Source organism: Nematolebias whitei, chromosome 7, assembly GCF_014905685.2.
Source record: "Nematolebias whitei isolate Nwh7 chromosome 7, NemWhi1, whole genome shotgun sequence".
Lineage (NCBI taxonomy): Eukaryota > Metazoa > Chordata > Actinopteri > Cyprinodontiformes > Rivulidae > Nematolebias > Nematolebias whitei.
Genome location: NC_056504.1, coordinates 29,252,789 through 29,266,054, shown reverse-complemented (window position 1 = coordinate 29,266,054; position 13,266 = coordinate 29,252,789). Strand labels below are relative to the sequence as shown.

General features: G+C 38.2%; 1 protein-coding gene across 1 annotated transcript in view; it reads right to left on the bottom strand.

The window, feature by feature from the left end:
• Positions 1-13,266, bottom strand: part of LOC119412354 (SLIT-ROBO Rho GTPase-activating protein 3) — a gene marked incomplete at its 3' end in the record, with an annotated part of 45,427 nt that overhangs the window by 11,563 nt on the left and 20,598 nt on the right. The window contains 8 exon segments of the mRNA XM_037679345.1: positions 1,354-1,456; positions 3,081-3,108; positions 5,608-5,692; positions 5,775-5,972; positions 8,110-8,211; positions 8,308-8,529; positions 8,664-8,792; positions 8,925-9,116. Of these exon segments, the coding sequence (XP_037535273.1) occupies positions 1,354-1,456; positions 3,081-3,108; positions 5,608-5,692; positions 5,775-5,972; positions 8,110-8,211; positions 8,308-8,529; positions 8,664-8,792; positions 8,925-9,116 (1,059 nt within the window).

Here is a 13,266-nt window from a genome sequence, read left to right as displayed (position 1 = left end):
ATATATATATATATATATATATATATATAGAGGTGACCTTTCACCTATATATATAGGTGAACAGATTTGGCTCTCTATTTGGCAACAGACTGGTCAGTTTTGTCTCCGTCACCCTTAACCAATGCACAATAAGCAGTTATTAATGGTTTATAAAGTGTTTATAGAGGAATTAATAACATATCCATAAACTTATCTATTAGTCATCTATAAGGGGAGCCTTATTGTAAAGTGGTACTGAAAACTTGCATACATGAAGCTAGTGTTTGTACTGTTTAATTATAATAGATTTTATAATACAGGAAAATGTGAGTGTGTGAAGGTCCCGCCTTGCTGTTATGAGACTGAGTACCTGAGTCCGGGCCCGGACATTCCGTCGTCCTCTGGCCAGAGAGCAGAAAGGCACATGGACAGAGGAAGAGAAGCAACAACAACCACAAAAGGTTAGAGACAGAGACAGATCTTACAGAGGCCTGGCCTGAGAGAGAAGCCAAAGCATCGGCGGATTGTGGGACACGAGACATGAGGACATGGCCTGAAGGAGGACAGAGAGGGTAGGGGGGTGGGGTAGAAGCTGCTGCCTAAAAGCATGGGGAAGGCAGGATTTATTAAACACATCTAAAGTGCTGAGTTTGAACTTTTTTGCAGCACACAGCAAAAGTTTTGGGCCATTCCTCTTTTTTTTTTTTTATATATATATTTTTAAATGAAACTGATCGATTGTTTTCGGTGTTTTCTTTTTATTTTATTTTATTTTTACTTTTAATAAAATATTGTGATAGTTAACCAAATTCTTAATTGAGCTTTAGAAACAAAAAATATTCAGTTAGTAAAATCAGGAGGAAAAAAAACAGCCAATTTACTGCCAAATTAACCCCTTTAACATTAACCAGTTTAAATAAAGGTTGAATCAATGAATGAATTAAACTTTTGTTGGAAAAGCAAATAGTCAAAAAAAATTTTTTTTCTTATTTTCTATCTAGAAAGTAACTCATTGACCAGTTATTTCAACTATATTCTACAACTGGGATGTGCTTTACTTGCTCACTGCTGACTGGACGTGACCATGAGTTTTTATAACTGACAAACATTATTCAGCATCTGGTAAGAAGCCGGGTTTTCTCTGAGCTAAAACCTCAGACTTTGCCCATAACAAAAAGAACCCATTATTGAGTCACGTTTGACCAGCATTTCAGAAACTTAAAAACTGTGAGGAAAGGGCATTGAGCAAGAGGAAAGTGCACGAGTGAAATAACATTTGGATTAAAGAGCGGTCACAGGCGAAAGGACACCCCAAGGACTGCTAGCAAGACAGCTGAGCTCATGGAGAAACAAAGGGCACAGATGGGCCAGTACCTGAATGAAGGCCTCCATATTGCCGTTAAACAGCTTATGGTTAAAAGTGGAGCGAGGTCTACACTTCCTCATTCTCTGGGGTTTAGGGGGAAGAGTGGGGGGCCTGGGGAGATGGTGGGGGTTATAGGGTTGGTACATGGTAAACATGAATAAACAATATCACAACACGCATGAATGCACATGAAAATACTGACTTTTTAAAATTTATTTAATGCTTTAGTTGTCAGATCTTTACCTTGGAGAACACAACAACATGAGCAAGTATTCATTGGGAGCAAAATGATTTCTCAACCTTTAATAATAATAGAAAAAAATATGGTACAAAAGTTTCAATTTACTGCAGACCATAAAGTCAACAATAAGGATTCAACAATATGCATCTACCTAAAATTAATAGTTGGTGTGAGAGGTTAAAAAAAAAAGGTCTTCACTTGACAAAAGCTCTTTATTTGTGTAAGTAATGATTATTGAATAAAGCAGGTAAGCAAGTAAGCAAGACTTACATCTCCAACTTTTACCCGGTGTTCATTAAGAAATGGTAAATGTTAATGGTGACACGCAGCAGTAGTGAAGTCGGACTTTTACATGTAAAAACAAACTCTCGGGGATTGTTAGGATGTGCAGCAAAACTGCTGGCATAGCCCTACAGAACCTCCCCGACCTACACAAGATGAGGTCAGTGAACAAGGTCAGGCTGATTCTGGCAGATCCTGATCACCCACTCCATGGTGAGTTCAGATTGCTTCCATGTGGACGCAGGTATCTGCCGCCCAGATATTGAACAAACAGACTGAAAAACTAATTCATCCCTGTAGCGATCAGGCTTCTCAATGAACAATGATTCCTGTACTATTATTTTAATGTCTCAATGTCTTGTATAGTATCAATGTTTTATGTGCCTACTGACTGTAAAACTAATTGCCTCTTGGGGATAATAAAGATTCTTGAACTTGAACATCACCAGTCAAAGAAAACCCCTGGACTTATAATTAAATCGAAACAGCAACAAAGACAAAAACAACTCATACAAATGTGTTAAAAGGTACTACTGCCTTGATACTTGTGTAGATATGTGCATGCAAACTTTTATGTAGAGCAGTACTTTGAGACAGGATGCGTCGTCTACAAGAATCAAAGAGTTAAATGAGACAAAGTGTGGTTTAAGTAGCCTCTTTAAGTTCACTGCACCGTCCTCTTTCCTCTGTAGCCGACAAACAGGATGTCGGCTGTGGCTTGAAAATGTAGCACACAGTTTGAACACCTTTGAGCAAAACATTTAGCCATTCCTTTGAACTGACCTCATAAACTGGTGACGAAGACCACAACTAATGACGTCCCAATACATTAAAAAAGATTTGACCGTTTAATAATAAAAATAAAAAAGCAACAACTTACTGTAGCATTCAATTAGTTTTGGGTCTGACAGTAATTTCGTAGATTTTTGTCTCTCACACAATTTAGTTGGAAACTTAAAGTATGTTACTTAACTTATTGGTTGCATTTCTGATGTGAGCAACTTGTCTGCAGATTTGAAAGAAAATAAATAAATAAACTGTTTTTTGGCAAAACTTTCTCCACTTTGGAGAAAATCAGTTGTTTTCCAAAGCATAAACGTTGAGAAACCTATTCCCAGACTGTGCTCTCATTTCAGCAGCACCCACAGACACAGGAAGGATTTTACGCATCATCACCTACTTTATTCACTCTGTAGTCACTGGACATCTTACCTTGTTGTTCCATATTCAGCCCTCTCCCCTAAAAGCAGAAAAAAAAAAAAAAAAAAGAAGTCTTAATTAGAATATGTGTAGTTTACAATCACAGCCGTTAGCGGTACGGTTAACTGCTGGCTGATTATACAAGACTGGCAGATGGAGACGGAAAGGAGCGTTGTAAGAAAAAAGGGGCATCTATTCAGCCAAAGTGAATGGGGTGAGCGCTATGGCTGCGTCTGACTCCCTGCCAGACAGCGGTCATTCAGCGGTCGCCCTGGAAACGGCACAAGAGCCCCAGAAGGGGACGGCCTGTCGACTCTCTCGCCGCTAAGTGGAAAATGTAACCAGGGGCAACAGAAGAGAGAGTCGACTTACACAGCGAGATAATTTTGTCAAACCTGCAGCATCTCAAACAAATTGTTTTTCTGTAACAAATTAACTTGTTTGAATGAGTAAAGCAGCTTCCAGTCATTTATTTGCATGTCAAATAAATGACAAACTTTGAAATATACGTATATATTTTCATGTTTATTAACTAAAACCATGTTAAATATATATTTTAATCTTCAGACTGAAGTTATTTCTTTTGGGTTATTAAGACTATGGAAAGATAATCAATGTAAAGCCATCTTGACTTAGAGTTTTTATCATTTAGTTGAATTGTAGGTCAAATAATGCTCAAGCTGACAGGAGGACGACGACTTTTGTTAAAGCTAAGGCTGAACTGAACTGGACAATGTTGTCTCCGTGCAGGTCAACGACTCAACAAATATCTTGTGTGATCAATCCGTGCTGACAGTATGTGTTAGGAAGCACTCTCGACTACAACCATGCTAAATTGTATCTCAATATCTGTAAAACTGAGATAAATATAGCCATTTTTGTGTTTTTGTAATGTTAAGCTGTGGTGGCCATCTTGAATCAGGTTAATTTCAAATGATAGTTATGGATGTTCATCCAATGACTTTCTTAACGTTTCATTGTAATCTGTCCTGTGGTTCATGAGATATTTTCCTAACAGACATACAGGGTCTACTCCAACTTTTATTTCCAAAGTCTGTAACAAGAATCTTGTGGAAATTATTTGCACTCAAAATATGTGATGGGGAGGACTCCCAGTTAATACCGCACTAAATTTTAGCTCAGCATTTGTAAAACTGGCTTAATTATGACCATATTTGTACATGCCAAAGCTGATTAACTGTGTCAGCCATGTTGAACTGAGTTGGCTTCAACATAGATATAATCACTAGATCCCTCATTGGCTGTTGCGGCGCAGGAATTTCGGCCGCCATCTTGGAACGGTCGTCCTTATTTGGTTAAAGCAGAAGATGTCTCAGCACTTCGCAGCTTATTTCTGTTCTAATCAACGGATTGTTGACGTCAGGTCTCGGGGGATAACTTTTCACAAGTAAAATGAACATATTATTGTTAGTATTTTGTGAATATAATATTACTGTACTGTATTTATGTCCACCAGCTGATGTGATGTTCAGTGTAACATGGTGTTCAGCTGCAATGAAGCTAACTGAGATCTGATGACAGGAATATTTTTCTAACGAGCATACTCACTATTTCAGTAGCTTTGGTTCATTATTATCAACAGATATGCATCAAAACTGGAGTTTTGTTTAAGTTCTAGGATATAAAATAATAAAACTGGGGAGAATATATAGATTCATGGAGTTTCAACACAGCAACCTCCAAACATGTCCACCCTCACACACATCATCCATGAAGAGACTGGACCAGAGCAGCACAAGATAATAAGACAGTGATAACAACAACAACAATAGACATTCACAAATGATTCATACATTTTTTTGTTGTTTATTTGTTTGACAATTGAAAAACAGTTTCTTATCCACTGTTGTCATCACTCTTTGTTAAAATCCAGGTCTCTGTTAAATGAGTCCTTGTGGCTCAATGGGACTAACCTGTATCAATAAAGGTTGAATGAATGAAATATATATATATATATATATATATATATATAGGTATTAATAAAAAAATGTATCAGTGGCTGTGAGTTTTGCAAAACTTGTCATAAGAATATTTTATTACTGTTAATGTTAACCTCGCCAAGAATATTTAAATACACTAAACCATGTGTTCAGCTTTAATGGCTGTACTCCTAAGATTTACAGAGGAAAAAATCATGAGAATGAGTTTAGTATTCAGCTATGACTGATTAAACGCGCAGATACTTCATTGCTCCTGACAAACAGGTTACACTGAGTGGAGCGGTCAACCGTTCCAAGATGGCGGCCCTACAGCTAGTCAGCGCCAATAGGCGATAGCGGTCAATGCTGTATCTAGTGATTATATCTATGGGCTTCAAAAGTCCTTCAGCTCTAGATGTGCATCCAATGATTACTTTCATAGAAGTCATTAAATGTTCGAGTCACATGTTGAGTAAATGAGCCCTCAAGCTCAATTAATCCTCTTTTTTTTAACAGATACTAAAGGTTATGGTCATGTTAGTGATTACCGACATCCTTTCCTTCCCATAAACCTACAACACAAGTTTAACAAGCCTTACCTTCTCCTAATGTCTGTTTCAGGAGGTCATGTTTAGCCTGCAGTTTCACAATCAGATTGCTGCCGTTCAAATACTCCTTGTATTTCTACAGATAAAGAAACAATCCATGGATATTTGTAGTATTTTTTTTAATGCAAATTAGTATTTTCCTTGGCGTGAAAACTTACAGTAAAGTAGAAGCCCTCAGTTTCTTGCTGATTTGCTCGCCTTTTAGCGATGTTAGCCTTGCTCATGTAGGAGTCAGATGAAGCTGATTTGACCGACTCCGTTGACTGGCTGTGCTGGAAGGCCTCGGAAACATCAAAATCCTCCACGGTGAGCATGTCCTGAAGGGTCTGCATGGTGGCGTCAAGCGTCTTCTTTACCTGACAACAACATATTTTAACATAAGAAAACCCCTACACCTTAGATAATTATGTCTAACGCCTAAAACAAGAAATTAGTTCTGTTAAAACAATCAAATATATCTACAAAATGTATCTGAAGTATTGGAAATAGGTTGTGGTGCCAACAAGGCTGCAGAAGCTTTGCACAACAGTTTAACTGAATTACTGCACGTCTTCTGCTGCATGTGAGGTAGAAAGGAAGAGAGTGTGCATTTCCATATTCATGTCACATATTCACAGCACTGTGGCCTTTAAATGGGTCTGTGTGAGTCGCATTGACCATGTTAATTACAAAAGCAGGAAAAAAAATACTCTGCCATTATAAGAGATAAATGTTATTATAACAATTTTAGTAAAAATATGCTTTTTTCCATACGAAATTCAATAGTGCATGGTTTTTCCTAAAAGAGTACAGTAGTCCCTGGTTTATCACGGGTGTTAGGGACCACGCACACCCGCGATAATTGAACTGTGAAGTGGGCATACAGTAATCCAAGTTCAAGTTCAGTAAACTTTGTCATGATGTGCGCCACGCTGCAATCACACTCATCACCTGTTACTCCCGTTCTCCCTCCTTAAATAAACTATTTAAATTTAAATACTGTAACATTTTAAATGAACACTCCATGCAGCATGGGTTGTTTATTTAAAATGTTACAGTATTTCAATTTAAATTGTAGAGAAGAGAAATGCAGCAGGACGTCAAAGGATGTCACACAGCTTCAGCTCTGCAGCACGGAGCAGAACTTCTTGATCAATTACACTTCAACAACCGAACATCGAAGTTCTAAAATAATTTAAAATAAATTAACACTTGTGTTTTGTGATTATGATGGTTTTCTGATGTGATGTACTTTGAATTTTAAGTTGGAAGACAAAAGTCGACTGGTGCATTTGGACAGCAAAGGGTTAACCCTTCACGAAGGAGCTGCAGCACAGAGGAGAAATACAGGAGGGAGCTTCCCCTGAACTTGTGGGCTGCACACATGGTGCAAAATCATTTAAAATAATTTATTTTAAATAAACAACCCATGGCTCATCCATCAATCAGCCAATTGTGTCATGACCAATCTTACTTTGAAAAACTGCGATATAGCAAATCCACGATCACCAAACCGCGAAGTAGCGAGGGACTACTGTAGCTTGATATTTTGTGAAACATTCTTGTTTGAAAGGGAGAAAATGTAACTTTTTCAATGTCTGAACTTTATATGTGCATTTATTTCTAGCAGCTGGTTAGCATAAAATAACTTAAAACAAGAGGTACACCGATGTCTCCCCTCCCTGAGGTATTTGAATAGTGAATATTCAAATTTGGCGATGAGTGGGTTTTTTTGGACTGGATTTTGACATGATAACCCAATTTGCATAGTAACCTTACTTACGCCTAGATGTAGCCACAAACCAAAATGGAAATTGCTACCTCACTTATTTTTCAAGTTATGATGCTCACAACATGCACAGATGGGTCGAGGGTATTTCCAATTCACCCTCTTCGCTCCGTGATGGGGGTACAATAAGCTCCCTTACATCTTGGAATAAAATAAGTCAGACACTTTAACAATTATAAACTAACCCATTAATCCTTTGAGGATAATAAATCAAACTATCACACAGCCTCACAAGGTTCAAGTTTTCCTTTTCTTACCCTCAGTCTCATCGTTTTATGTTGAGAGATGACAAAGTTTGGTTAAACCTGAAAACCAGCATTAAGCACAAACACGTGCAACACTGCAAGAAGACCCACTCAGAGAATGTGTTGTGACTGACTCTCAGCTACCACCACATCAAGTTAGCTCTAAACCTGTAAAACTGACAGTGTTTTGGTTCATTTATGCGTTTGCCACTGTAGCACACCTTGAATTGAATTTATTTATCATGTTTGTTCATTTCTTTGGCATCAAAAGCCCAACATAGACTAAGATGTAACTAAAACTCACAAAACTACAGTATATATTTTCTAACAACTTGTGGCCCTTTGAGAATAACTTAGTCTGAGCCTTTCTTGGATGAAGGATACAAGTCTGCTCAATAAGCCTTAAGTGAGCTCGTTTTATGTACCAAACAGCTTCTGACACAGTCCACACTAAGGATTTCTGTGCACAGAACCTCTTACCTCTTCGTTTTCTATTTTCAGTGTGGCGAGGCGAGACTGCAGCTGGTGGTGACGCATCAAGAGCTCTGTCTGGATTGGCTGCTGTGCGCTTACCTGGCACACCTGAGACGAGGCAAAGAAAGGAATCGTCAGTTTATCACCGAGGGCGGACAGAATAATGAGAGAACCCAGCAACTGCATCCCCATTAAAAAGCCCACCTCATCTCCCATGTGTTGCTGATAGTCAAAGCGTGATGGAGGACAAAAAATCTGGCTGTGCATGTCCATAAACTTCAACTTGTCTCCTCTAATGTCCATGGCATCTACGGCTCCCTCCAGTACATCCAGACCCTCATGGCGAGATGTTTCCAGGCTGTATTCTGCGGACAGATAGGTCCTCATGGTGCGTGCCAGGCTTGCGTGGTATCCTAAATCACAGCACTGAGAGCAAACAGAACATGTTGAATGTTCACACTGTTGGAAGATTTTCTTCTAAAACCAGAAAATAATGATGCATTGTGACAAAATGTTACCAACTCTTGGCCAATATTAGTATCTCCTTGGATTTAACTCACATCGATCATGTCTGAGACATCGTGGATGTAGTATTTGGCCACTAGAGCGTTGGTCGCTGCCAGATTGAGAAGATAGTCGTTCCGGGCTTTTGTGCACTTTAGCTTGTTTTCAAAGTACTTGGCTTGTCTCTGGGAAGAAAAATGTCCCATCAAGAATGTTAAATGTCATTCTAAAGTACTCAAAGAAGCATTACCACATTACATTGATTTTTATCTTATATAACCCATCAGAGTGCATGACACAGAGGAAAGTCAACTGACCTTTTCCTTCATTTTTTCCATTTTCTTTACAGAGCTGCGGCGCTGCGGACGCTCATCGTGACCGTAACGCAGCAGGCCAACACCGATGTCATTATTCTTCCCAATGTGCTTCTCTTCCTGTTTCTCTGCCTCCTTCAGCTTGCTCTCGGCACTGAGACTCTCGCTGTGGTACATATGGTACGTCTTCATTACCTATGAAAACGTACAAGAAACATGGGATTAGATAGATACTTTTTTAATTCCAGGGGGAAATTCGAGGCATCCAGTTACATGTTCTAATTATAGAGGAAAAAAAACCACCACATGAAATAATAAAAAAAGCAGAATACACAAATTTGAACGTCAATATGCACATGCACAAGCTGTTGGGGAGTATTACATTCATGATTAACCTTAAATATGTACAGTAGATATAGACACACATCTAAGCATACATATATACATATACATGTATATATGTATGCATATGTACATGTAAATATACCTGTACATACATACAAACATACATAAATGCACGGTATAAGTACATATTATAGCAATATAAGTACATAGCATGGCCTTCCTGAAAGAGGATGTGATGAATAATTAAAAAAATAATATACAGTAGGTTTGTTTGACACTTTAAAATACATGGCTCCCCTTAGAATCTAATATAGCCAACATTTTAAAACCAGCATTTTAAATTCAGCATTTCAGTAGCAGGTGATTAGTCAACTTTCATAACCATTTATGAAACAGAGTCAAATTATTATAAAAATACAACTGGATAAATTGTAGAAGGGCTGCATGAGAAGAGAATTTTAAATTTGGATATTACTGCGGGCGGCACGGTGGCTCAGTTGGTAGAGCTGCTGCCTCTCAGCGAGCAGGTCGCCGGATCGAATCCTGTTCAGGGGCCTTTCTGACTGGAGGTTTGCATGTTCTCTCCGTGCATGCGTGGGTTTTCTCCGGGTACTCCGGTTTCCTCCCACAGACCAAACACATGAATGTTAGGCTGATTGGTAACTCTAAATTGTCTCTGGGTGTGAGTGAGAGAGAGAATGGCTTGTCTCGTTTGTCTCTATGGACTGGAGACCTGTCCAGTGTCCCCCCCGCCTCCCGCACAGTGACTGTTGGATATGGGCACCAGTGACCCCTGTGACCCAAAAAAGGAAGCGGTAGGTAAAAGATAATGTATGTATGTATGGATGTATGGAATACATATGTGAATATCAGCCCTGAAAGAAAAAAATCATATTTTCCATACTTTTCTTTTCCTCTTCTGTCATCACAAAGCTCACTGCCCCCTGTGGGCTTTATTAGCTCAGCCACAATAATCTAAAATTGTTGTGGGCATGAAGGGGAGTGAAAGTCCAAATATATTATTGGAACCCAGTGTGCAAACATTTGGCACTTGGAATTTAATAATCTATTTTACTGCAGTTCAAGCAGCGCTTTGACAAATAAATAACAAACATTTGATATATTAAGGCTTAATTTGCAGATGCTTCAACTACTTTTAATTTTGGTGAAATGAACATTGAACAATGACATACCAGTACTTGGAATGAGACAGGAGCAGTTTTAGAACTGCAGATTGTTGTTTTGTTGTAAGTGTACCCACAAAAGCCTAGCTGCACCCAAGCTTGATGTTTGAAGACCTTTTAAAGTATTTAAATTATAATTTATTTGCATTGTTTAGGGTGCATCCAGTCTGTTTAATGGGGTCATGAATCTTAACAATAATGTCTATAATGTGTCAATTATGTGGATTTTTTTTACTACAGTCTAAGAGCCAATCCTTAAACTTATGTGTACAATTCAACTGAAACAAGTAAGTTCTTTAAGCAGGTTACTCCTCTTACAGCCACATCATAATGACACCATGAAGTTCGTCAAGTTATGTTGTGGCCACAATTCTTGTATATATTTGCTCATCTTGTACTGCAGCATGCACACTATTCATTGATGTGTCTTTATTAATAAACATTTTCAAATAAAGCTGAAAACCTTTGTTCCATGCATCTAAATTTGTAGCACAACCTTAGCAGAACAAAGAAATTAGGAAAATAAAACCGTGCTTCAGACATAAAGCAATAATATGAAGTTAATTTACTTAAGTTTACTGTAATTTTTTTTACGTCGCCATGAATACAAATACATGCAACTGCTCAAACAGTGACTAACAGAGCAATTAAACAGCATCTGCTTCTCCATCACTGGGTCTCAAGTTCCGGTTTCCTAGCAACCTGGACCGAAATGGACGAGCAAAGGACGGTGAGATCGATCAGCAGGGGAGGAAGGAGGTAACGTAGTGACAGTGAGCAACTGTCTGCCGCATATGAAACAAGTAACGAGTCGATTTTGACAAAAAGACGCCCAACACTGATTATTACCCTAAACCAGGAGTCTGGAAACAGTCTACTTGTCTTAAAATAGATTAAATCAGAAAGTTACACCTCCACATTTAGCTCTTTACTCCACCAAAGTTGAAAAGACTCTCGCTACACCTTATGATGTGTGTAAATCTTCAGACAGGCTTTTAATAATTCATGAATCAGAAAAAGGAGAAAGACAAATCAATATCTGTACAGCAGTAATGTTACTTTGTGCTGTATTAAGTTACATGTGAGAATCTTTCTCATGTGGTTTGTACTGTGACACTTTGTCCTCTTCAGATATATGTAACATTTTTAGGTGCAGTTATTTTGTAAATAAATAAGAATAATTTCACAGTTGTTTTTTCTTAACAAGACCAAGTGAAATTGGAGTGTACTTATTCAAAGTTTAACACATATTTCTTATATTTGTCTGCAAACAACCTGATCATTTCAGACGTTACATTCTTCTTGTCTTGTTTCAGTCAAATCAGATTTTAAAAAGCTTTTAAATAAATGTCTAGCTTTGGTGCGATGGTATTGTGAAGTCATATTACAGGCCCATGATGAATGAGCTTCATCAAAAAAAAGGTTTTCAAATTCCATTTGATTGAGCACTTAAAATAATTTATTAAATTACATCCAATTTGATATAATCCAATTAGCAAGTAGTCAAAGGTTAAAAAATGGTTGACTCCATTAAGATGATAAAACAACTATTTAAATCAGGAATTTAAAGACACAATTTTGGTCAAACTGCTTTTTCTGCTATTGTTAAGCTTGTTTAGTTTTTCACTGCTTGTTAGACTGATTAAAACAGCATAAACTTGCTGATGAACTGTAATGGCAAATATTTAAAAAGTCACTGCAATGGCCGACCACAGCACAGAGAGTTTGCACCACTAAAAAAATCTAAACAAAGACAAAAGGCCCAACGTTTTGCCATTAATTTCTAACAGTATCAGAACTTTGAAAGAACATGGAATTATACTTATATTTTTGGTAGGAATAGTAGTCTAATGGTATATTATTTTGCCAGTGGTAATTTCTCTCTAGACTGGTATAATTACTGCAAACCAAAGTACTGAGGGTAGGCATATACCAGTAAACTGAAAATAGCATCAATATTAGAAACATATTTTCTGCATTAATAGCCAATAGTCTACAAACATGTTTTACTGATTTTATGGGTAAAACCTATATGCTAAATAATCAAGAATTGGTGTATAGACAAGACTACACTCATTTATTATTGGGAGCTTCCTTCTATGGTGATGGCTTCATATAGCTCAAGGCTACGGAGTCGTCGGACCATAACATGCTCTGCGTTCACTTTCGAACCTCCAGCACCAACGGCCTGCTGTTTGTCGCTGCTGGCCAGACCAACTATTTCCTCTGGAGCTTCATGCTGGTCGCCTGCAGGATAGTGCTGCTAACGGGACCAGTCTGCTAGAAAGGCCACACTGCTGGCAAGATCATGCTGCTAACGGGACCACACTGCAAAGTGGACCACGCTGCAAACAAGAGCATGCTGCTAACACATATGTGTCAAACTCAAGGCCCTGGGGCCAAATGTGGCCCTCGTTGACATCTTCTCTGGCCCCTAAGATGTTATTTTAAATGTAAAATACTTTTATCACGTTAATTTTTTTCAGTAATCTTGGATTATTATGTCAAAAGTGCAACAGAGAACGTCAAATGAGACCAATCAAATGCTTGTTGAGAAACCTGTAACCAAGAAAAGATGTTGTGTATCTAACTTGATTAAATGTAGATTCTGAAACCGGCCCTTAGTTTGAAAAAGGTTTTAATTTTGGTCCCCTTTTGTAAGTGAGTTTGATACCCCTGTGCTAACAGAACCACATTGCTAACAGAACCACACTGCTAACAGAACCACATTGCTAACAGAACCACAATGCTAACAGAACCACACTGCTTACAATGCCATGCTGCTAACAGAACCACAATGCTAACAGGACTGCGCT